This window comes from Silene latifolia, chromosome 11, assembly GCF_048544455.1.
Source record: "Silene latifolia isolate original U9 population chromosome 11, ASM4854445v1, whole genome shotgun sequence".
Taxonomy (NCBI): Eukaryota; Viridiplantae; Streptophyta; class Magnoliopsida; order Caryophyllales; family Caryophyllaceae; genus Silene; species Silene latifolia.
The window spans coordinates 138,208,935-138,235,370 of NC_133536.1; the positions used below are offsets into that span (position 1 = coordinate 138,208,935).

A 26,436-nucleotide genomic window follows, 5' to 3' on the forward strand; every position below is an offset into this window, starting at 1 on the left:
CACCTGAGTTTAAACCTTATATTGGCCAGTTGTTTGGGACGTTGGAAGAAGCTATTAGTTTTTATGATGTGTATGCAGAAGCATGTGGTTTTGAACCTAGGAAGTCTTCCCAAAAAAGGTCTGTTTCTAGTGATGTGAAGTATAAATTTGTTGTTTGCAACCGTGAAGGTTTTAGAGATCGTAAGAGGAAGGCTACTGTTTTAGATAGTGGAAAGGAGCGGGCAACTCCCAGGCCTTTTGATATCAGGATCACTAAATTAACTAGGATTGGTTGTACTGCTATGATTGAGTTTCGTTATAATGGGGATGGTTATGTTGTTTTTCAGTTTCGTGAGTGGCATAATCACCGTCTTTGTTCATATAGAAATCAACAGTTTCAAAAAAAACACAGGCACCTCCATCTTTACCATAAAAAGACAATTATTGATCATTCAAGGGTTAATCAAGGGCCAACAAGGGCATTTAGAAATGTCAAGGAATATGTAGATGGCTATGAGAATGTTGGAGCTCAACTGGTTGATTTTAAGAATTTTGGAAGGGATATCAAATGTTTCATAGGAGACCGGGATGCTCAACTGTTTGTTAACAATTTTGAGGATAAACGTGATACCACTGAAGGTTTTTACTTTGCTTATGAGGTGGATTCTGGTAAATGCTTGGTTCGTGCGTTTTGGTGTGATGCAGAGTCTCGTAGAAATTATGCTTTGTTTGGTGATTACATCACTTACGATCCAACTTACAGTATGAATAAGTATTGCATGCTTTTTGTTGGAGCTGGTGTCCTCTACAGTTAGTGCAATGACATATAAATCTCTAAAAGGATCAAAGGGTATACTTTTGTATTATTATCAGTTGGTCCACGTTTATCAATAACGGTTGGCTTGCTAGATAAGTTTGACGTTATTGTCATACAGATGGCGGTGATCAACTGGTCCCTAAAAGTCACACCTATAGGATACGTTTGAGAGATGTGATAGTATGAAAATACAGTCATGTTGATGCCTAATATGACTAAGCAGTTAGTCGGAGTTATTGACTAGTAATTAGTCAAACGCGATGGTGAGATAATTATTTAATACGGATTAAATAATACTGGCTAATGTGAATTAAGCGGTTAATTCGTAAATTTAATATAAACGATTATATTTAATTAATGTATATTAAATTAATTAATTATACAATATTGTCATTGTCGGACATGTATTAATATGTCGACTAATACATGTTACTAGTCGATATTTTATTATCCGATAACGAGTGACGATTTATAATTAAAAACCCGTCATATACATTTTAGCAATTTGAGTCGGACCACGAGTTAAAATAAAGAGAAAGTGGAAAGCCCACTCTCTTCATTGGGAACCGTGCGGACCGAGCATAAACAAAAGGAGAGCTTTCTCTCCTTTTGATCTAATGCATTTCATTTGCTCAAAAATTAGGGTTTCGAGGCAATTTTCTCTGAAATTCTAGATCTCTCATCGAAAACCTCACAAAAACTCTCTCAATATTGCAAGGCAATTAGAGAGTAATTTCTAGCACAAGGGGCATAGTCTCAGACGGTCTTGGGTGCAACGATTAGGAGGAAATCTACTCTGATTTCTGTTCTTAGACCGTATTCACAAAGGACCCGAGGTTGATTCTTATACCTTTATCGTTTCTCTTGTAATTTTATGTTTATGACAATAATCACATGTTAAAGTTACGTTATAATCCTAAAATTTAAGGGAATTTTACGGATATTTCCTTACAAGTGGTATCAGAGCGAGGCCACGTAAATTTTTCATTGTGATTTTCATAAAACGAATTGAAACGATGTTGTTTTGTCTAGAAAACCGTGCGGCCAATTTTTTACACGGCCTGTTTTTTGTTTTTTTTGTCACGGCTGTTTGTTTTTATTTTAAAACCGTGACAACCTTGAAAAACGTGCCATATGGCTTACGTCTGATCAGACGGTTGATTGTTTTTGTTTTATCAAATCGATTTCACGAGGGTTTTAATGTTTCAGAATATGTTTTTGCTCTCGGTCAAGCGTAATACTACTCGATCGAGTGCTTTTCTGTTTTGTTTTACTCGATCGAGTAATCGCAGTACTCGATCGACCTTTTTTAAAACCCTAACTGTTCGATCGAGAAGTCCTCGTACTCGATCGAACAACCTTGCTAATAAAAGTACTCGATCGACCTAGAGTTCAGTCGATCGAGCACTTTCTGTTTGGCAAATCCCTCGATCGACTGACAGTATCAGTCGATCGAGCCCTTTTGTTCTTCGATCGAGGACTTTAGTGTCTCGATCGAGGAAATGTGTTTATGGCTGCGCTTAAAATTATTTTTTCCATGTTTTAATTTTTCTTTTGGCCATAAAATGTACATGATACAGATTTTGTACACTCGCTTGATTGTGAAACGGTTCACACATGTACCATTATAGTTATTTTAAAGCTGTTTAAGGTAACGGATTGTAATGAATTAAAATTAAGTTGATAGAAGCGGTTTTGTCATATAATTTTAATCGTTAAAAGGTGGTTTGGATAAATTTAACATAATTACGGAATTATGTCACGAATAAATTTTATTTTAGTTGATGCATTTTTATTTATCGTTACTTTTGAATGCCATGAATGTTTTTAATTACGTATTTAATTTTACAAACGGTTGTAACTTAGTGTGGCCTTAGTAGAACGTGTTACCGTAATGATGGAACACGGTCTTGGTTGTATTTTGAGATCTCGCATCTCCGTTTTGTTTTTTCCTTGTAATTACAGTTTTAATTTAGAATGTAAATAGGTTTATATTTTGTAAATTTTAAATTGTAATTTTGAGAAGACCAAAGATGGAGATCGGATGCTCACTCCCGCTGCATGGACAAAGATGGAACATCAAGACAAGCTTCTCGGGTCCAACGGTGGATTCCAAAGTTGTATTATGTTCTTTTTACTAGGATAGGCCACACTAGGACTTTTATTTACGTTTTGCATTCTTTTATGTTTTTCATCGTAACGATAGTTTGCATCATATTCCGCCTAAAACCAAACCACCTACTATTTGCATGAAAACTGACTCATATAGAGGTTACGCGTTAGTTTTCTTTGATATACAGATATCACACATTTTTACTTAAGCCATCACCTAAGTTAATTCATTCACGTAATGCTAGTTTTTCGTTCACTTAAAATGAATTAAAACTAAGTTGATGGGATCTTCCTCGTATAAACAAAAATTGAGAATAGTCTTTATAGGTCAAACTCCAATGAATCCCTTCTTCGTCGGTAGGCATAATATGACCCCTTCTACGTCGGGTAAGTTGGAACTGATTGACCTATTTTATCTCAACACTATGGTCACTCGTACGATCCTGTGATTATGGTGGACTATAGATAGGATTTACGGAAATCTATCGACCAAGAGTTCTAACGATAGAACTAGCTAAACAGTTGGCTTATCAATTTACGGAAATTGAGTCTTGGGATCACTTGTATTATTCTTGAGGGAGATCAATTATGCAAGTGCAATGAGTCTACACGTTAAAATGAATTTTAAATAGACTTAAATCACCTCGATGAGTTGCTTATTTCGTTTTGTTTTTCCTTTCTTTTTCAGTGTAGATCACGATCATTTAAACTGCTAATAACAAAATGGCTGGCCGTGAGGACGACCCAATGCCAAGTGCCACATTGGACCGTGAGTCCTGGCTTCGGATCTTCATGAATCAGATGAATCAGTCAACTCGACTGAAGAATGATGGATCAAACTTCGCGGACTGGGAGGCAGCATTACGGAATTCTGCCGTTGCTGACGGGAAGCTCAAATATCTAATTGAGCCCATCCCGCCAAACCCAGGTCCCACGGCTGGAGCTAACGAGATCACCAAGTATAGCGATTTCGTCATGGAAGCGGGTGCGATTAAAAACGTACTCATTTTTGCAATGGAATCCAATTTGCAGAAACGCTTCATAGCCCAAGGTGCGAACAAGATTTTCACCACGCTCACTAAGGAATTCTCGAAAGCACCGAGAATCGTGACCTATGAGCATACCACTCGCTTCTTTGAGGCGAAACTCCAGAAGGGCCAACCGGTTAGCCCACACATTCTCAGCATGATTGAGAATGTCGAGAAACTGGAGGCGCTTGATTGTAAAATCAGCGAGAACATTGTGATTGACCGCATGCTTCATTCACTCCACGATGGTTTTGCGCTCTTTAGAGCCAATTACTATATGAATGATTTGAAGAAAAGTCCTCACGCACTACACTCCCTTCTCGTACAGACAGAGAAGGACATGAAGTTTAGTGGGAGCCTGAAACAGGATGTTCTCGTTGTGTCAAACAAGAGCAAGGGTAAGGGCAAAGCTCAGGCAGACCTAGCAGTAGGTAAACCGAAGTTTAAGAAGTCGGGATCAGGAAAGAGTGGGCCTGGTGAGTCGAGCACCTCATCAGGCGCGACAAAGAGCAAGAGTGGTAACATGGAATGCCATCATTGCCACAAGACTGGGCATTGGAGGCGTACATGTCCTGTATACCATGAGGACATAAAAGCAGCTCGCGTTAATCCTGTTGGTATGTCTTCTTCCTCTTCTTCTTTTATTCATATGATTGAGATTAACCACGCAAGTTACGGAACTTGGGTACTAGATACTGGTTGTGGTTCTCATTTGTGCAATCATGTGCAGGGCCTCCGAAACATCGAACCCCTCGTAAAGGGTGAGGTGGACCTGCGTGTTGGGAATGGAGCACGAGTGGCTGCCGTCTCAAGGGGAACATACGTGATCCAGCTTCCTAGCGGATTTGAGTTATTTTTATATAACTGCTATTATGTACCCAGTCTTTCTAAAAACATTATTTCAGTTTCTGCACTTGACAAACTTGGTTTTTCATTTGTAATAGAGAATAATAGTTGCATTTTCTCATTACACGATATGATTTATGGCAAGGCAGTCTCCATGAACGGAATTTATGTTTTAGATCAGACCACCGAAATATTGCACGTAATGAATAAGAAGTTAAAGGTTGGTGACAAAGATCAAACATATCTATGGCACTGCCGTATGGGACACATTAATGAGAAACGCGTTAAACAGCTCATACAGAATGGAGCTATCTCGGCCTTTGATTTTCAATCATTTGGCACGTGTGAATCATGTCTCATTGGCAAGATGACTCGAATTTCCTTCAAAGGTGTTGGAATGCGCGCTGCTGACCTATTAGGACTCATACATACGGATGTGTGTGGACCTATGTCAATCACCGCACGAGAAGGCTATAGGTACTTCAGCACTTTCACGGACGATTTAAGTAGATATGGCTATGTCCACTTAATGAAGCATAAAAGTGAATCCTTTGAGAAATTCAAAGAATACCAGAATCGGGTGCAGAACCTACTGGGTAGAAAGATTAAAACACTACGATCAGACCATGGTGGCGAGTATCTTTCTCACGAGTTTGATCAACACCTTAAGGACTGTGGGATAGCCTTACAGTTAACTCCACCTGGAACACCTCAGTTGAATGGTGTGTCCGAACAGAGAAATCGAACACTACTTGATATGGTTAGATCCATGATGAGTCACACCGTGTTGCCTGACTCATTGTGGGGTTGTGCTCTTCTGTCAGCTGCTCTAATACTTAACCGAAGTCCGTCTAAAGCTGTTGACAAGACTCCATATGAACTATGGAAGGGAACGGTCCCTAACTTGTCCTTTATACGGGTTTGGGGCTGCGTGGCTTATGTCAAGTGGAGACACGAGGATAAGCTCGGCCCGCGATCGGTCAAGACATACTTTATAGGTTATCCTAAAGGAACATTTGGTCATTACTTCTATTCGCCAACCGAACAACGTGTATTTGTTGCGGCTAGTGCGACATTCTTAGAGAAGGAATTTCTCGAGAATGTAAAGAGTGATAGAACCTTCGAGCTGTCGGAGATTCTAGAACCAAATACCGAGCAACCATTGGAGGAACCAGTTCCTTCAATCCCGGTTGCGGTTAATATTCCTGAGGAACCTAGGAGGTCGGGAAGAGTCTCTATTCCTCCGGACAGATACATTGGTATGGTCGAGGAACATGACATAGATGACATTCTACTCTTAACGAGTAGTGAACCCGCAACCTATAAAGGTGCCATGACCAGTTCCGACTCAAAGCTATGGCTTGAGGCCATGCAATCCGAGATGGATTCTATGTATGAGAACAACGTATGGGATCTTGTTGACTTACCTGCTAAGGTTCGTCCCCTTCAATGCAAATGGCTTTACAAGATAAAGCATTCTGTGGAAGGTCAACAAGATATCTATAAAGCACGACTAGTTGCTAAAGGTTTCACCCAAGTGCCAGGTTTGCACTACGATGAAAGTTTTGCACCTGTAGTCATGCTGCGTTCCATTCGGATTATCTTAGCGATTGCCGCTTTTCATGACTATGAAATTTGGCAAATGGATGTGAAAACCGCCTTCTTAAACGGTTATTTGGAGGAAGAGTTGTACATGGTACAACCCGAAGGTTTCATCGATCCTGAACATCCTAAGAAAGTGTGCAAGCTTAAGCGTTCCATTTATGGACTTAAGCAAGCTTCTCGGAGTTGGAATCATCGATTCGACCAGGTGATAAAAGAGAATGGATTTACTCGATCGGTCGAGGAACCATGTCTATATATCAAGTCGAGTGGGAGCAAGATTGTCTTCCTAATATTGTATGTTGATGACATACTCCTGATTGGGAATGACATACCTCTCTTAACTTCGGTAAAAGTATGGTTGAAGAACCATTTCCAGATGAAAGATCTAGGTGAGGCACAAAGAATTTTGGGCATCCGTATCTATCGAGATAGATCACGTCGGATGTTATCTCTCAGTCAGGAGTCTTATATAGACAAGATACTAGAGAGATTCAGCATGACTAACTCCAAAAAGGGGTTTCTTCCTATGGCTCCAGGGGTGCATTTGAGCAAGTCTCAGGCACCAGAGACACAGGAAGAGAAAAAGCGCATGACACGGATTCCTTATGCCTCGGCTATAGGATCAATCATGTATGCCATGATATGCACACGTCCGGACGTGGCATATGCATTGAGTATGACAAGTCGATTCCAACAGCATCCAGGTGAATCACATTGGATGGCTGTCAAGAACATTCTTAAGTACCTACGGAGGACTAAAGATTGGGCATTGACTTATGGAGGCGATCAAAAGTTATGCGCAACCGGTTACGCAGATGCTAGCTTCCAAACGGATCGAGATGACTCGAAATCTCAGTCTGGATTCGTTTTTACTCTTAATGGCGCTGATCACCGGTGGAAGAGTTCCAAACAAAGTGTTACAAAGCAGATTCTACGATCGAGTCCGAGTACTATGCCGCGTACGAAGTCGCAAAGGAAGCGATATGGATGCGTCAATTCTTACAAGGACTATCTGTAGTGCCTAGTTCGAATGACCCGATCACCATCTATTGCGACAATAGAGGTGCCATCTTCCAGGCTAAGGAACCTAAGTCTAGCAACAAGTCTAGACATGTACAACGGAAATCTCATCTAATCCGAGATTACGTGGAGCAAAAGGAGGTAGTGATAAAAAAGATTGCTACAGATGATAATATAGCAGATCCTCTCACTAAACCATTACGACAAGATAAGCATGAAGGGCATGTTAATTCCATGGGAATTAAACGTGTTCCTGAGTTGTAGTACTCTTTTATGGATTAGATTCATTTTCTTGTGTACCCTATACGACATCATCATTTTGATATTTATATATTTTGTTTTTCATGTGGATTCGTACGACAATTTTGAACACCACAAAGTGAACTGAACAAACATTATATTTTTGGTCCTTAATTGCCCACGTGAGCTGATAACTCTGGCAATTATTTTGTGACGTTGGTTGATGGTGGGTTCAACGAGCCATAAGTCAAACGGTTGACTGACCAATCACAGAGGCGAGTTATACGGATATCTCGTAGGACACAATTGTGACATTCGGTGCCAGGTCGTGGATAGGACCTCCATGGTGATCCTAAGAGTCGATTCTTTTGACTATCGACTGTCTCTTGAGATTAAGGCAGTTTTTGGGTGACTTTGGTTTCTTTCTCACGGTCATCCGTAACAGGGGGCCAAGTAGATTTTTTCTGGGTCATTTCATGTTGTGCTTAGATCGGCAGAAGTCGAGTTGAAGAAAATATTCAGCCTTTATCAGGTACTCGATATTTCTCAAGGCCACTCGAGGAGCTGTAACTGAAATGCATGGCCATGCTCGAATACGGATTCGTTTTATCAGTTAAGTTACTCTCTAGTCGGGGAAACCACTCTAGATACAGATCGATTGTAAAATACGACCTTTGCGGATCTGGATCTGCAAATTGTTTTACATTGAGTGGGAGAAATTTTAAATGGATATGAGAATCGGTTATCGCACATACACTTGTACGGACAAGTGGAAGTTTGTTGGAGCCAGTGTCCTCCAGTTAGTGCGGATAACGTTATTGCACGTACACTTGTACGGAAAAGTGGGAGCTTGTTGGGGCTGGTGTCCTCTACAGTTAGTGCAATGACATATAAATCTCTAAAAGGATCAAAGGGTATACTTTTGTATTATTATCAGTTGGTCCACGTTTATCAATAACGGTTGGCTTGCTAGATAAGTTTGACGTTATTGTCATACTGATGGCGGTGATCAACTGGTCCCTAAAAGTCACACCTATAGTATACGTTTGAGAGATGTGACAGTATGAAAATACAGTCATGTTGATGCCTAATATGACTAAGCAGTTAGTCGGAGTTATTGACTAGTAATTAGTCAAACGCGATGGTGAGATAATTATTTAATACGGATTAAATAATACTGGCTAATGTGAATTAAGCGGTTAATTCGTAAATTGAATATAAACGATTATATTTAATTAATGTATATTGAATTAATTAATTATACAATATTGTCATTGTCGGACATGTATTAATATGTCGACTAATACATGTTACTAGTCGATATTTTATTATCCGATAACGAGTGACGATTTATAATTTAAAACCCGTCATATACATTTTAGCAATTTGAATCGGACCACGAGTTAAAATAAGGAGAAAGTGGAAAGCCCACTCTCTCCATTAGGAACCGTGCGGACCGAGCATAAACAAAAGGAGAGCTTTCTCTCCTTTTGATCTAATGCATTTCATTTGCCCCAAAAATTAGGGTTTCTGGGCAATTTTCTCTGAAATTCTAGATCTCTCATCGAAAACCTCACAAAAACTCTCTCAATATTGCAAGGCAATTAAAGAGTAATTTCTAGCACAAGGGGCATAGTCTCAGACGGTCTTGGGTGCAACGATTAGGAGGAAATCTACTTTGATTTCTGTTCTTAGGCCGTATTCACAAAGGACCCGAGGTTGATTCTTATACCTTTATCGTTTCTCTTGTAATTTTATGTTTATGACAATAATCACATGTTAAAGTTACGTTATAGTCCTAAAATTTAAGGGAATTTTACGGATATTTCCCTACACTTTTCACTCCTTTTACTGGCGTAGACTACCACAAAAGGTTAGTTACTTTTGCTTCTGCCTTGCTATTTCATGAGGATGAAGATTCGTTCACGTGGGTCTTTCCAAAGTTGCTTTATGCTATGGGACAGCGAGAGCCACACTGTATAATAACTGATCAGTGTGCTGGAATAAAGCTGGGTTTGCGTGCTGTCTTCAAACATGCTAAGCGCAGATATTGCATATGGCATATCATGCAAAAGCTTACTGATAAGGTTGGGCCTGCAATATCGAAAGAGACTGATTTTGTCAGCCGTTTGAATGCTATTATTTGGGATGCTGAGTTAGAACCTCTTGAATTTGAAGAAAAGTGGTGTCAGTTGGTCAATGATCATAATCTTGACGGTAATTCCTAGTTGTCAACCATGTTTAGAAAAAGGAGAAAATGGATCCCAGCTTATTTTCGTGATGTTCCTATGGGTTGTCTATTACGAACAACTCAACGTTCTGAGAGTCAGAATAATTTTTTCAAGCGTTTTGAAAATGCACATGGTATACTTGTTGAATTCTTGATGCGGTTTCAAAGCGATATTGATGTACAGCGCCATACTCAAAAACAACTTGATAGAGACGATGATTGTACTCTTCCACAATTAGCAACTTCTCTTAAGTTGGAAGCTCGTGCTTCCAAGGTTTATACAAATGCTGCTTTCTCAGATTTTCAAGTAGAAGCTTCTGCTTCTATTTGTTCCCTTAGTGTTGGTGGCTTCACACCACCTACAAACGGTGTAGAATTAATTGTTATGGGTTTTGCTGGAACGCAGAAGACCTACCAAGTTGTCTACAATTCTCTAACGAATGACGCTGAATGTTCTTGCAAGTTGTTCAACAGGAAGGGTATTATTTGTAGACACATTATCTGGGTTTACTCTGGAAAACAAGTACACACTTTGCCCGATAAATACATTCTTTTGCGGTGGACCAAGAATGCACATAAGATCTCTCTTTATGGTCTACATGGTGAGTTAATTGAGGATTTTGATGCCACTGATTTAAGAAAGATGGAAATGTGCAAGTTATGGTCAGAGTTCTACGCGACCATCAGTATGCTCAAGAATGTGTCTATGAAGGACATCACTGATCTTGTTGACACCCTTAAACAATTAAGGGTAAAACTCAATCCGCAATCAGAGTCAATGACCAAAGAGCAGGAGTTGGAGATGCTTCTTAGGTGCAGTTCATCAACTGAGGTGAGGATTCTACCACCTCGTCAGGCAAAGAACAAGGGTAGCGGGAAGAGAATGATCTCCAAAAAGCAACAATGCATAGCTAAAGCGGAGAAGCCTAAAAGGCTTTGCCGTAATTGCAAACAAATGGCTCACCATGATAAACGTAACCGTCCTAATGCTTTTGTACCGATCGACAATAAGGTATGTTCACCATGAAAAGTCTGTATGAAACTTTTTATATCTACTGTATGGTCACGAGTATGAAACAATATCACATGTTATTTTAAATAATATCACATCTTCTACTAAACAGTATCACATCAGTATCACTATCTTAATCCTACCACGTTTGTATGTTATTGCGGGCTCGTTGCTACGATCTTCACCATCTTTTCCGGAATCAACTCCTCTGTAAAGCAAATCCATACTAACAGTCAGTTATTATTTCTGGACACCTTTTGTACTAATTACTTTCTATCTTTTTGTATATACAATTGTAAATGGTTTTTACCTTTTCCTAGAAGATTGCCGAAGAATTGGCAATTCTGTGTTAATACTCGGTTTCTTAGTACAATCCTCCTTTGCTGTTTCCGGAACATCTTCTTTATTTGTGAAGAGTCTATTGATCCAAAATACTCAAGAAGGGGGGTGTATTGAGGATTTAAAACTTTCGAAAGCTTTTTCGATTATGTATGTATAATTAATTATTTAAAGTTTATTGATTAAACTTTAACTAATTAACTAATTAACGAATTAAAAGCAAAGCAAATAAACGAAAGAAAGAGAGACACACGGATTTTTGAAGTGGCTCAGTTTCACAAGTCGAAACCTACGTCCACTATTCTCGATTAATAAATTTAGTACCTTTCTCCGGATTACAAACTTACTAACCCAACTCGTCCAACTAACTCTAGCTGTAACTCAATGAGTACCGTTAAATACTCGAGTGACTAACTTACGCTAATAAGAAAGCACTAATGATTCTAACAATGGTTCATGTTAATGAACAAGTAAGACATCAACTAAGCACTATTATCTTATAACGATAAAATAAGAACGAATGCACAAGTTTATAATTCACACGACCTTTTTCGAAAATAAACAAAACGATTTTCTTGCTTTAAAACACGGTTTTTGTTTTGTGAAAATATATGAAAGTTATGCTCAAAGGTCTTAACTTTTAATGATGTAAAGTATGGAGTATTTATAGAAAAAGAGGAGCAAGGGTTTCGGTTTAGTAAAAACCCTAAGTGCCGTGGAAGTCTTGTAAATCAAGAAAGAATTAGGTTAAATCTTTCCTTAATTCTTTTCCAAGACTTGCCTTAATAATTAATATCTTCCTATCTTAATAACTCACCACTATCTTGGGGATTAGGAAAGATAATATAAGGAGATAAAGAAATCTCTTAACAAATATTATCCTAATACCTTAACCCTTATCCAAGCAAAGACTTATTGTGCAAGAAGGAAATTACTATTCATGTTTTACTATTCACAGCACTATTCACGTTTTACTATTCACATAACTATTCATCCCTAATCTTTTTATAAGATAGAAAGGAATAAATCAAATAATAAAGAGATAACAAATCTCTAATCAAATATTATTTTAAAGATTTACTCAATCTTTTCCTTCTATCTTAGCAAAAATAATATCTTATAAGTTAGGAAAGAATAAATCAAAATAATATAAAAGAGATATTAGATCTCTAATCAAATATTATAAATATTTACACAAAACCCTAACTTGTACAAAGAGTAACCGTGTATGAGAAAGAAATGGCTCATAAGCCCAATCCTCTTTCACGAGAACCCTAGGTAAGATAAATTAGGTTTCGGGTATTTTAGAGTATGTAGAAACGAGAAACCCTAATTAGCAAGATGCCTCAACTCATAAGTTGATTCAAACATAATTACTAATTATAAGCTCATAGTAAAACCATACTCAATATTAAAATAAGCTCCCTTGTAAAATAAATACTTTTACTAAAACATTTAAAACGGTTTTCCAAAAACAATTTAAAAACTATTTTGTCGTGTGTTTTATAAACTTCACATCTCAATGTTATAGTAGAAGAGCTATAACATTGAGCTCTTATATAAGTAATGTTATAGCTGTGAGGCTATAACTTTACCAATGTAAGAAGTCCATTCTGACGTTACCATTACGAGATAATCACCTACGCTATTCTAATCTTCGTTAGGAGATCTTCGAGTATAGGCTACTTCGTCATTCAAGCTTGATCAATCTTTAGATGAGCTTTATCTTCTCATGATGAGCTTTATCTTCTCATGACGCTTGAATAACTCTTCCACTATCTTGTAATATCTTGATCCGTGATTGAGGACTTGATCACAATATGTTCTTGTATACTTCCATCACAATTCTTTAATGCTTGCGATTAGTAAGTCCAATCTAAAAGACTAAACAAACAATTACGCGCAACGAGTATATAAAATATAAAGCACTCTTGACATCATCAAAACATAAACATATATTCTATATGGTTCAACAATTTGTCTCCTCCACAACAACATCAGCATTCTCTTTTGGTTGAACTTCTGCCATTGGTACTTCCTCTTTCTGCTTCCCTTTCACCTTTTCGTTGTTCTTCCTCTTTTGCTTCAATGTCTTCCATATTTCGTCCTTCCCATCTGAAAATTCTTTTACTTTTTCGATCAAAGGTGTTCTGTTCTCATTTATGTCAGCTAAAAGCAATACTGCTGCCATTTCTAGCCAGTAGTATCGCCTATACACTTTTTGGTTCAGGTCGGCTTCAAACATTACACCCTCATATCGAATCATGTGCATCATTAAGAAGTTTCCAGACTCAGTATTGTTCATCTCTGTCTTTTGCCAAGGGAGGTTGATGTTGACAACATCAAACGTTATTATATCATCTGCTCTTTCCACGTTCTTCTTTCCTAAAAAGTCACTCATGTGCTCCGCCTACAATATTAAGCTTAACCATTAGTGATAATTTCACAAACACAGAATTCCATTATTTCAATGTTAATATACACCAATAATTTAAAGAAATATCAATTAATCATACCACCAAATCTGCAACTTTGTGTATTTGTGTTTGCTCCCAGTCGGTGTACTCTGTGTTGTCCAGCACTTCCACTGTCTCGATTTTGAAATTTATACAAACACAGAAATAATGCTCTTTCCATACCATTGGAATAAAAACCAGATCTGCTTGCAGGTTACAGGGAACTGTGTTTCTTCTAATGAATTCGTCCCATTCTTCGAACATCTTTTCTTTAATCAATTCCCTGTCTCCAGTTCCTTCGGTTTTTATTTCCTGTTTTGAATATATATGTTACAAGTCCTATTTTTGTTTTAAAGAGTTATTATATTTAATCAAACTAAATGGACAGCTTACCATGTGTCGAATCCCAAAAAACATCAAACTTGTTTCACATTTTTCTGTGTACTCAATATGGTTCAGAATTAGGGACCAACATTCGATCACATTGATACTGACGTGCTCATTTGGAAGCAATGACAATATAGCGTTTCTGACAAGATATTGATCATTACTGAATTTGGCAACCACCTCACTGCTCCAAACATTAACACAAACCAAATTAAAACAGTGCAGACAATATCACACTTCTCTAAAAACAATATCACACCCCTTAAGAAACAGTATAAAAAAAATAGCAGTTCTGACAAAATAAAAGTACCATCAAATTTAAATAGTGCAAACAATATCACACTACTCTAAAAACAATATCACACTCTTTAAGAAACAGTATCACAAAAACATACTCTAATGGGAAACTGTGGTCGTCCAATAGGCAGTAGTCAAGCACTTGTTTCCTCATGGTCAACATCTTTGCACACAATGATTTATTAGCCTTCATAAACCTTGAGATGACCTCCACCTTAGAATATGCCATACCACAGTTGTACGTGCTCCTAAGGCCATCTGATTTCCCCCTCCTACTGCTTCCCATCACACTGGCAGAACAATCTTCTACCACAACTACAAAAATATTTATTTTTGTTATTTGAATATATAATGATTATATATAATGAAAATAAGTCAGTGTTGAAGAAAAATAACCTGTTTTTTTGGATACAAGAGTAATAAAATAACCTGTTTGAACATTCTTTTTACCACCTTTCCCTCTCTTTTTTTTGCTTGCTGCTTTCCTTTTTGCTAGTAATTTAGGTAACAGTGTCCCTTTGATTGCATTAAGGTTTGTAACCTTCCTCAGGACCTGACTCCTACATTTATTTAAATCGCTCAACACAAGCGTCGCTGCAATCTCTCCCTTATACAACTGCCTCTTCTTTTCATCATTCAGTTCACATTTAAAATCCTCACCCACAAAAAACATCATGTGGAACATCATGAATAATCCACAATCCAGGTTCAACTCTTTTGTTTGCCAATCAAAGGCGATATTTGTCAGGACATAGTCCTGTACTTTCACTCCACTTTCATAACCTTTACTGTTGAGGTAGTGCCCGTAAATAGCCCCTTTTTTTATGTTTATAATAAATAACTATCAAATTTCAATCTTAGCTAACAAAAGCATTATATCGTTAGTTCTTATTTTTAAATATAGTACTTACAGTTAAATGAGCAAGGTGTACATGCTCCTCGTCCTCGAATGCATCATATTCTCGGTTGTCCAAGTAGAACATTTTTTCCCTCTTGAAGTCAATACAGACGCAAATGTAGTGGTCTTGATATAGCAAAGGTATGAACACCTATAGAAATATTTTATAGAAATTAACAACTGTCATTCACAGACCATAGCATACAATATCACAATTAATGAGTGACAATATCACAAAATATATAATACAATACCACAACTAAAATAATTACCTGATTTAAGAAACAATATCAATACTTACTTCTGACAATATCAGATAATTACCTTAACAGTATCAGAACTAAAAGTACTTTTAAATTCTTACCATATCTAAATTCAAATTCAGTGGCTGTTTATACTGATTTGACCATATATCCCATGTCCTCCATACGTCTTCTTTCAGTCTTGTCAGTTCGTCAACATCTTCTTCATCTACAAGTAAGATTTTCTCCATACTACCCTGTTTGTTTATAAGAGAATTTATTAGTCGTATGAACACATTTTTTACACGTTATTTAAAACACAAGGAACACATGAAGTTTATGTTTCCATGCCGAGTGGGCAAGGCCATAGAAAATCCTTGTCGGTCTGTTGCTGTCTTTCTGCGCTATTTGGAACTGATTGAGCAATATTGCCCATGCCTCAATAACCACTGCTTCTATTTTAGTGTCAGGCAACAAAGACTCAATATCGCTCTTTGGTATGTAATGGTAAATACCAAAGTCACAGACAATCTCTCTGTACCATTTTCCAAAAAATTTAGCATATTAGTTTTTTTAATTATTATTATGTAGTAGATTAATTAATGTCTTACATTGAAAAAATAAACTTACGTCTTCTTAATCGCATGATCTGTAAGGAAGCAATAATCCATGACTTCCTTCCGACGCTTCAAGACAGTCTCAAATAAATGGTCCTGTCTGAACATGATATCTGAGACAAGTTGAGCATCCTTGTCTGGCAAACCACAGTCCATAGTACACCCCAAATTATGAGGTACCATATCTGCCGATTCAGGTATTTTGTTCATGTTGTCTGTGTGGAACAAATAGTCATTGATGCTCCACGTTCTCGCTGTTTCCAACTGAACTTTTGGAACACCCTCCTTCATATGAGACCCTACACTTTTATCATCATTCTCTCCCCAGCCTCTTTTCCACTGCCTTCTGTGCATGGGTTCTTAGTATTCAGGTCCTCAACAGTTGGTACATTGTTAACATTTTCCTCAACATCTTTTCCAATTCTCTCCTCAACATTTGTTACGTTCTCAACATTTGCTGTATCCCCATCCCTTTTTCTAGCCTCCTCAATAGTCTTGGTCCCTCCTAAACCTACATTGATTACACCTTCATCAAGCTGTGTGAACACATCTGTCTCCTCATTTATTTTTTCACACTCTTTTTGAACGCCTTCTTGATTAAGTGTATCACGATTCAACTCTTCATTGAATTTCGCTGCAACGGGACTTCCTACTCCTACACCAATATTGGATATTATATCATTCAATTTTGAATTCATGTCATTATCCAGCCCATCATCTTGGTCTTCATTATCACCACTATCCAAGTTAGTAACATCATTAATATCATCATCTTGTTGTTTGTCATCACATGCGAAGTCATCATCACTGTTCTGAAGATCTTTATCTGTACATCCACCATATTTTTTGCTCAATTCCTTGTATTGCACTTTTAACATTTCAGTCCAAACATCAAATGATGGCAGCCCTTCTTTTGCTTTCTTCATTTCATATGACCTCGCTATCAACTGTCCATCAAGTTATGATATCCAACATCTTTCATGAAAGGCAGTGTTTGTGTCTCTGTTGCACTGTTTTCAGGATTCTCAACCTCTTCTTCAGCAGCAGCATGTTCTTTAGGATCAACATCTTCCGCCCCATCTACCTTCGCACCAGATTGTGTAGATGTAGTTGCTTCACCCATTGAACTTTTTGCTTTCATAGTGATCAGTTTTCTCATGTTATGTACATACCTACCTATGAACAATTCATTGTCCCTCTTCATACGTAGATAAAATTCATGAGCACGCTGCCAAATTACAAAATAAATATATTAAACACTAAAATAGACTCTTTGATAATAAGAACATATGATACAATAATAATGTTATTTAATATCAATTTCATAACAATATCACAGCCTACAACAAATAATATCACAATAGTGCAAAAACAATATCATAACAATTTTTAAATCAATATCACAACAATCTGTTATTCAATATCATTTGCTTTTATAAACTATATCACAATTATCAATTAACAATATCACAATATCATACAATATATCAAACAATATCATATCTAAAATAATTATCAGATAACAAATGATTTTATTCAATATCAATATCATAATAATATCACAGCAGACTCAAAACAATATCACAATAGTTCAAAAACAATATCACAATAATATTTTAATATCATAGCTAAAATAATTATCAGATAGCAAATGATTTCATTAGTGCTTACATCCATTGCCCTTGCTCTGATTTGTTCATCAGTTTCAACACCACTAGGCAACTTCACCATCATATACCCCTCTTTTGTTTCCACTTCAGCTTCATGATCAGACGCCTGAGTCAGTAATATCTCTGGAGCTGCTGAAGAATATGGTGTTTTTTTAGGGACTTCTTGTTCTTTGACGGATGGGGTCTTGAATCTTTGATATTGGAGCATTCCCCAAAGATCCTGTTTTTTTCTCATCATCCACTCTCTTTGACAATTTTTTATCGTCGCAATGTTGGATGAGTGGTAAAGTGTGTTCCAAAACATCACCCTTGAAATCGAACCTATGCATATATGCTTGCATAAGAACTATTACGCATCCACTGACAGTAGACTTTCCCCCTTCTTTGAACACCCTAACACTTCTAACCATTTCCTCAAATACGTATTCACACCAATCAACTTGGCTTATCCTTGTCACATGCTCAACAACCTTTACCAGTTTCAAGTCCAGAGATTTATTTGAAGACGGTGCTAGGAAAATAGACATGCTGTAAATTACAAACATTCTTTTAAATTCATCTCCAGCATCATTACATTCCATCAGTCTTTCATGAACATCCCTGACCATAATTGGAGCCGAAATACTCTCCAATCAAACTTTGCCCTCCATGCATTTTTCATCTTTGTGTCTGTTACAGCAGTGGTGTTTCCCATGTGAGCGACGTCCACTTTCCGACCTTGTCGAGGAAGTTGAAATATGTCATGCACATCGTCTTTCGTCAATAGAAAATCAATTTTTTTTGTTTTGAACATGTTGCTTGTGTGATCAAATGCCTTCAGCAGCAACTTCGGAATTCCATATGGAATTTTTGTTAGTTTCAACTCTAACAATCCACCAAAGCCAACATCAGAAAAATCCTTCTTTTGTTCTTCATTTAAGTTGGCAATCAACTCAACCAATTTGAGTGGCCTACATTTAGTTTGAAATGGTTGCACCTTCTTCTTTTTGATCTCAGTCGCTCTACTCTCGCATCCTGTACCACCAATTCGGCATCTTTATTTCTATCAGTCTTTGATTTCTTTGTTGATGGTTGGCCTTTTTTTTTGTTGACGGCAGGATGCTCTTCAACTTCATCCTGTAACACCATTTCGTCAGCTTTACTTTTATTTTCATTACCATCTTTTGACCTCTTGGTTGGTTGTTGTTCAACCTCATCATTTTTTGATTTCCACTTTCTCCTGTATGTTTTTTCAGGTTGTTTGGAAGCTGTCAAGTCCATTCTGCTGAATCAATATCACACTTCATTAGAAATAATTTCACACCTTATTCAAAACAACATCACTATTGTATGTCACTGGTAATAAGTATTTTTAAAGGAGTATCGTTGAAAACGATACTCCTTTAAGTGAACAATGATTAGTATTTCTTCGTAAATTGTTGTTGATTCGCTTTATTAATCGGGAGTTTTTGTGGTTTTTTGAGTTTTTAGAGAGAGAAAGTGAGTAGTCGAAAAAACTGACGCGCGGTTATGAATTTCAAAAGGCGTGCGTGTTTGTTTTTGTTACCTTTTTTTTTAAAGTGATATTGTTTAGTTTGTTGCGCGATATTGTATCCGTTACTCAATCCTCAAATATTTAGGGGTTCTCAGCGGATCCCGACTCTCTCTCTATATATATATATATATATATATATATATATATATATATATAGTTAGTATATTTATTAGATTCGTTATCTTTGGCACGTGGATGTTTCAATAAAGGCGTGGACACTGCACCTGGAGAAGACGTTTATATCGTTGAAGATGATCTCTAGGGTTTATTTGCTTAATAAGGTAACTAGGTGTTTTCTTTTAATTGTGTTTATGCCAATTGATGTAATTAATATGATTTAATGATTGTCTTGTATGATTGGTACGTGTTGGATTGTTTATGATCATGTTAAATTATGTTTTCGCATGTTTGTATATGTTTTAATGTATTAATTATATATCGTATATTGTTTATGTGTTTATTATGGGTGTCATGAGCGTAATTAGGGTTTACGAGTGAACCCTAATGGCGGCATGATAGGCGGCCAAGAGTTCTCTCCAAAGTTATAGCTAAAGCTAGTATAACCTTGATGATGATTCAAGTGTTATCGCTGAAGTTAGTACAACTTTGGGTAGTTACTCTAGTTATGGCTGAAACGGCTATAACCTTGGAAATATGATTCAAGATTATAGCCGAAACTACTATAACATTGGAGTACGAGTTAAGGTTATAGCTAGAACTAACATACCCTCAAATTATGGCTCAAGGTTATGGTTGGAACTAGTATAACTTTGAGGTTCGTATCAAGGTTATAGTTGAGGTAAGTATAACTTCGAGTCGTATATGTTGAAGTTATAGTCGAGGTTACTATGACCTCGCATCCAGAGTTTATGTTATGGTTAGGGTTACTATAACATTGAATAGTTAAAGTTAAAGTTATAACTAAAGTTACTATAACATTGGTTGCTTATACTTGTTTCATATGTTGTATTGTGTTCAACGTGTTAGGTCCTCGTGTTTGCATATATCTTTGGCTACTCTTGATCATGTGATAAGTGGGATAGTCAGTTATACTATCCTATGAGTTGAGTCGTGATGTTGTTCACGCACGTTAGTACAGTTAGTTATACTGTGCATTTATTTGTTGGTTGGTTTGAATAGATGACGGTAGTATCAGTTGTATACTATCGGAACGAACAAATGCTATCCTACAGGTACTGGTGAATGGTCTATGGTCGGGGGGGTAACAGAGGTAGTGCGTTAAACGCTCTGTTCCCTGAGTGTCGTTCGGTGTACAGTTATTGCACTGAGAGTCTGGCCAGGTCTTAGACATATAGGCAGTGGTTATACGCTATACATAGTATCTTGGAGGCAGTGCGTTATACGCTCCACACCGATGGAGGCAGTGCGTTATACGCTCCATCAGCTAGAGGCAGTGCGTTATACGGTCTAACGGCGTTCGCTCTATTCGGCTATGCTTTGATGATAACTTTGTGCCTTCTGTTGCTGTGGATTGTGTGTTGCCATGTTTGCTACGCTTTAATGCTAGCTTTGTGCCTTTCGTTGATGTGGGTCGTTTGTCGATACTAGTCTTCGCTTGTAAGTGTTCATGTTCTAGTGGTTACATATGGTCTAGGTTTGCATGATTGCATTCGTCTAAAGTTGATAAGTCATGGTAAGCTTTGTTGGATTTTTCATGGGTATAGATGATCTCACATTTTCACTGGTTTTACATTTCATTTGTTAATGATTGTTAATTATATTCAATTGCTGTAAACATGACTGGAGAGCAACTAGTTACTCCCGACTGATTATCGACCCACATTCTTAGGTTGTTCAGATGTTTGCTGTTTGGATGATATCTTGCTGAGGAAGTGCTGTGCGGTGAGATGAATAATAAATTAGGAGTTTATTTTCATGTTATGAGAACCTTTTAATAATGTATTAGTGTGGACATGGCCCACCTGCAAGCCCACTTCGATCTATGGACATACAACGGTCTTTTTGAAAGCCACGCTCGGCGGCGTAGAGATGATTTCGACCGGATCGTTTTTAGATAGGTCGGTTTCGTCTCGGTTAGGGTCTCGAAACGATTAGAGATGTTCGGAGTCGCCACCATGCATTTGTGGGATGCCTGGAACCCGTTTGAAATCCACTTTATATCTCGGTCAAATCGAAGCACAAAGCAGCGTTTGACATAGGTACTAAAGATAAGGAAATCGTCCCTCTTTAGCATCCTATCTCTAGAATGACTCTCGTACGCCCTGGATAAGGTCGTCCACTATCCAAAGTTTCTGAGTAAGAGGTGAAGGTAAGTATTGGGAAGCCGTTTAATCAGACACCCAATCCCGCCCGCATTTAGCGGCCTCTACTGATCGATCTTGGTTGGTTGAATGCAAAAGTTGATAAAACGGCTTAAATGCATGAATGCGCATCCAATGATTTAAACCTAACATGTGAGAGCTTTCTAAGTCGGTTGATTTAATCCATGTATCAAGTATAAGACGTCGAGTTGGATTAATGGTTGATTTGCATGCAAGACGGAAATTAAACATCAATTTACCGTGTTAGGTTTAGGGTGCATAACATGATCCATTTGTCTTAGTAAGGCATTTTGCAAATATGGTTTCAAATAGTCATCTGATCCGTCCTATATCCGGGCTAACCGGAGTCGGGATCGTCCTAGACTAATGCTGGAAGGGAACAGGCCCTGTACCAGACGGCTATATGAGGCGCGAGCCAGCCGGCGGTGTAAGGGGCCTCCCTCTGGTTTTGAAAGTGAGAAATGGAGAGCCTGTTTAGGCGCGGGTTAGCCCATGGTTTATGTGCCGTGTTCTGACCTTTTAGAAAACGTTATGAAACGTGTTGAAAATGGGTATTTGAACCCGGTTTGATTTGAAGGGGTCGTTTAGACCGCATTTGTTGATTTGAAGAACTCGACTCGAATAATCATCATTATTTTGATAATATTCGGTGTCGGGTTCGATTTGACAAACTTGACATGAATAGTTTTGAAATGATTATGGACTAATTGTTTTAAGTCCATTTGAATGTTATTAGTCGATACTCATCATCGTACCCGGGTTAAAATCCGGCATGGTATGTAGAACCAAGGATGACTTTATGTTGGTGACTAATATGTTTCTTTGAAAATGTAAAGAAATGAAATAAAAGGCTTTAAAATACCTTTTAAATGTCATTCACCAAATATTATCACCGAAACACGGATTTAACCGTCATGGTATGAGGAACCAAGGGTGAAAAATGCTTTATGGTTAAAACATGTGAAATAAAATAACAATGGTTCGAAAATAATTGAAATGGTGAAAACCGATTACAAATATGAAAAATGGATTAAGAGAAATGACGAGAACAAACACGGTTGATCTCTGGTCTGAATACCCCATTTAGGCGCGGGCTAGTTGGCGACCTAAGGGGCTTCTACCTCAGACCAAAAATCAGTTTTGGCTCGTTTATTCCATGTTTTGGTTCATGTTATGCATGTTTTAGCATGTTAGAGTCATGAAACAAATGAAAACAAAATAAAAGAGGATTTTTACACCCTTATACTTACATGTTTGGTTATGGCGAGTGACCGACGTAAGTGTAACAACTCGTTTGATCGGAAAAAACTCGGTTTAAAACCATTTTGGTAAGTAAAAAGAGTGTTTTAAAAGTATAGTGATGGTGTAGTGGTCGAAATGGTCGGTCAAGTGATTTAATTCACGATGACGGTACCAAACAATGTGTAAGGCCCGTGTTTACGATAGGTAGGTCGTAAATACGCTCGGGTTGTGACTTTAGAAGTCGAGTCGAGAATTTTAAGGGAGAAAAGAGGGGGCGGACACTCGCGTAAGTCTCAAATGGGTGGCATTTGAGGGGTATTTATAGGAAAATGAGTGGTTGTGTGAGTTTTGAGCGACGTGGCCACCTGGGCTGCTCAAAGAGGCGCGAGCCACGTCGCGCTTCTTCGAGTTGTGTTGTCACTTTCACAACAAACGCAATCATGATTTGTTCTATCCTAGGTTTTGTAGTCACATGTTTGGTACTTGACCAACATGAATCCGGGAAAACTTAAGGTAGAAGGTTTGGAAAATTTTGTTTTTGGTGGTTGACTCGGTTTGACTCGTTGTTGGAGTCGGGATTTGATTTTTCGAGTCGATTTTTGGTCCGGTGTCGGTTTTGACTCTAGTTAGTGTCATTGCGACCCCGTCGTCGTGCATTAAAAACTCCAGGTATTTTTGAAATGTTTTATTTTCGAAATCGTTTTAAGTTTTCCGACGTAAAGTTGTACACAAACTATCGATCAAACGCCGAGATTCCAAAGCATGTTGTAGTCCGATAATCATCGGGTGTTTGTTGGAGTCTCAGCAGATACTGGGTATCTACAGAGCCCCCACTTTGACTGAGGCTTGGACAGGGCGAAAGTCAAAGTAGAGCCCCCAGGTCAATCGAAGATTACAACCTAGAGACCCGAGCGACGTCGAGGCGGATCGAAAGGATTCGGGCCAAGGACCTGCCGCCGGGAAGGGCAACGCCCAGGCGACTCGAGGGTACGAGTCGAGGAACCGTCGTGGGGAACAGTTTAGTGTCTGTCGACTGTCTGTGCGGGTCGTTTAAAGTCCGTTAGACAACGTACAAAGGCTCGCCAGCCATAGGAATGGGTCATACCTGACGCATCTTCGGATATGTCCTCGCTTGTTTGCGGACAAAGGCTCGCCAGCCGTTGTAAAGAAATGTACCCGAGGCATCTTCAGGATCTGTCCTTGAATGGTTGCGGACAAAAGGCTCGCCAGCCAATGATAAGGAAATGTACCCGAGGCATCTTCAGAATCTGTCCTTGAAAGGTTGCGGACAAAGGCTCGCCAGCCAATGGCAAGGAAATGTACCCGAGGCATCTTCGGGATCTGTCCTTGAAGGGTTGCGGACAAAGGCTCGCCAGCCATGACAAGGAAATGTACCCGAGGTATCTTCGGGATGTGTCCTTGGAAGGTTGCGGACAAAGGCTCGCCAGCCAATGGTAAGGAAATGTACCCGAGGCATCTTCGGGATGTGTCCTTGAAAGGTTGCGGACAAAGGATCGCCAGCCAATGGCAAGGAAATGTACCCGAGGCATCTTCGGGATCTGTCCTTGAAGGGTTGCGGACAAAGGCTCGCCAGCCAATGGCAAGGAAATGTACCCGATGCATCTTCGGGATCTGTCCTTGAAGGGTTACGGACAAAGGCTCGCCAGCTAATGGTAAGGAAATGTACCCGAGGCATCTTCGGGATCTGTCCTTGAAGGATTGCGGACAAAGGCTCGCCAGCCAACGGTACGGTCGGTTAATGGACCATGGGAATAACCGCGTCAAATGGGCTTGTTTTGAAAGTAGCGAACTAGTGATGCCGATGAGGAAATAGTGAGTATGGATTTTCACTCTCACTGTTTTTGGAATGAGCGGGTTCCGCGAGGAAGCCCCTCTGCTGGTAGTGAATTTTGAACTTTCACTATTGATTGAAGTGACGGTTTATGTGACGCCGCTGACATTTGATGGAGATAGTGAATTTGGAATCTTCACTATTGATTGAAGTGACGGTTTATGTGCCGCCGTTGACATGTAATGGAAATAGTGAATTTGGAATCTTCACTATTAATTGAAGTGATGGTTTATGTGCCGCCGTTGACATATGTGGTGAAAATAGTGGAATTTAATTTCCAACTATTATCTTGAAAATGACGGTTTTAATTGCCGTTGCTTAAAATTTGGAGAAATAGCGGTTTTTGAATTTTCGCTATTATTTTTGAAACTTTGAAGAAAAATGGTTAATTTTGATTTCACCATTATTTTTGAAATTGACGGTTTTGATCGCCGTTTGCTTGAAAGTTTTTGAAAATAGCGAATTTAAATTTTCACTATTTGCTTTTGTTTGTCTTTGAGGAAATGACGGTCCTTAATATCGTCAATGAAAATCCGAATTTGTTATGTGGAAATTGGGCTAAAGCCCAAAATTCACTGAAAGAGCAAGGGGAAGCCTGGTTTAGGCGCGAGCCACCTGGCGAACCAAAGGGGCTTCCCTATTTTTCTGTAAAAGACGCGAGGTTGGTTCGCATATCAACCTCATTCATCTTCAACCATTTTCGACAAAACAAAGCCAAATTCGCCATTGTTGGACCTTCTAGCTTGTTCAAATTCTTGCCCTCATCAACAATGTCATATCAAGGTTTGTATTTCCTTTTGAATCCATTTAAATTTGTTGATCCTTAGCTTGAATGAATTAGGGCGAATTTTACCCTAACAAATCGAATTGGGCATTTTTGATTGAGCCCAATTCGAGTGAAATTGATGTTTGCATTAGGTTAGAAACCTGTTTAGGAGTATAGGGGTGCTTTTAGTTTGCATTTTGGTCCCCGTTCCCGCTCCCTATGCTCGAAAAACGTGAGTGAGGCGAGAAACCGTCTCATTTCACAATGCCAAGTTTATTTACTTGGGTAGTGGGTCCTACTAGGTTGCATTGTAGTTGGAAAAACCCGTATTTGCCATTTATGGACCTTCGTTGGATATTTGTGGGCAAAATTGGATTTTTGCCTTCTGTGACGGTCTTACGTCTGACAAAATAAGCGCCTGTTTAGGCTTGAATTGAGTCAGTTTGCCTTGAAATGGACCTTATTGGTAATTTAGGTCACCTTGAGGCGTGATAAAATCACGTTTGCCTTTTTGCGGTCGTTTTTTGAAATTTTAACCGATTTGGGCTCAAATTAGCGTATGAATTGCCTTTTTGAGCCGTAGAAAAATACCCCATTGCGTCGGGACTGTATTTTGGTTTGTAGGCGGACCCTGTAGGGGTCTTGAAGTGCCGTTTTTTGGTTTTGACTCGTCTTTTGCTTGAAAAGAGAGGCGAGTCGTTTTTTGTGTTGTTTGCTGTGAATTTTGTTTGGTTGGATTTTGGGCGGGATTGCCCTTGTTTTGCATTGCAGGTTGTTGTTGTTTGGATTTATCCATTTCATGCCGTCGTAATGCCGAAATTTTAGCTGACGTTTTTTTTTTGTTTGTAGGAGAGTGTTCGGGGCAGGCCGAGTCCATGGCCGCGACTTTTGAGGAGTTGTTCAGGGTAAGCCCGGTTAGCACTCCGGTTAGTACACCCCCCGTG

General features: G+C 38.5%; 1 protein-coding gene across 1 annotated transcript; it reads left to right on the top strand.

Moving 5' to 3' along the window:
* The first annotated feature begins 9,884 nt into the window (after positions 1-9,884).
* On the top strand, positions 9,885-10,904 carry LOC141614061 (protein FAR1-RELATED SEQUENCE 9-like). Its single transcript, XM_074432816.1, has one exon. It carries the CDS (start codon positions 9,885-9,887, stop codon positions 10,902-10,904), a length of 1,020 nt encoding a protein of 339 aa, XP_074288917.1.
* Positions 10,905-26,436: the final 15,532 nt, after the last annotated feature.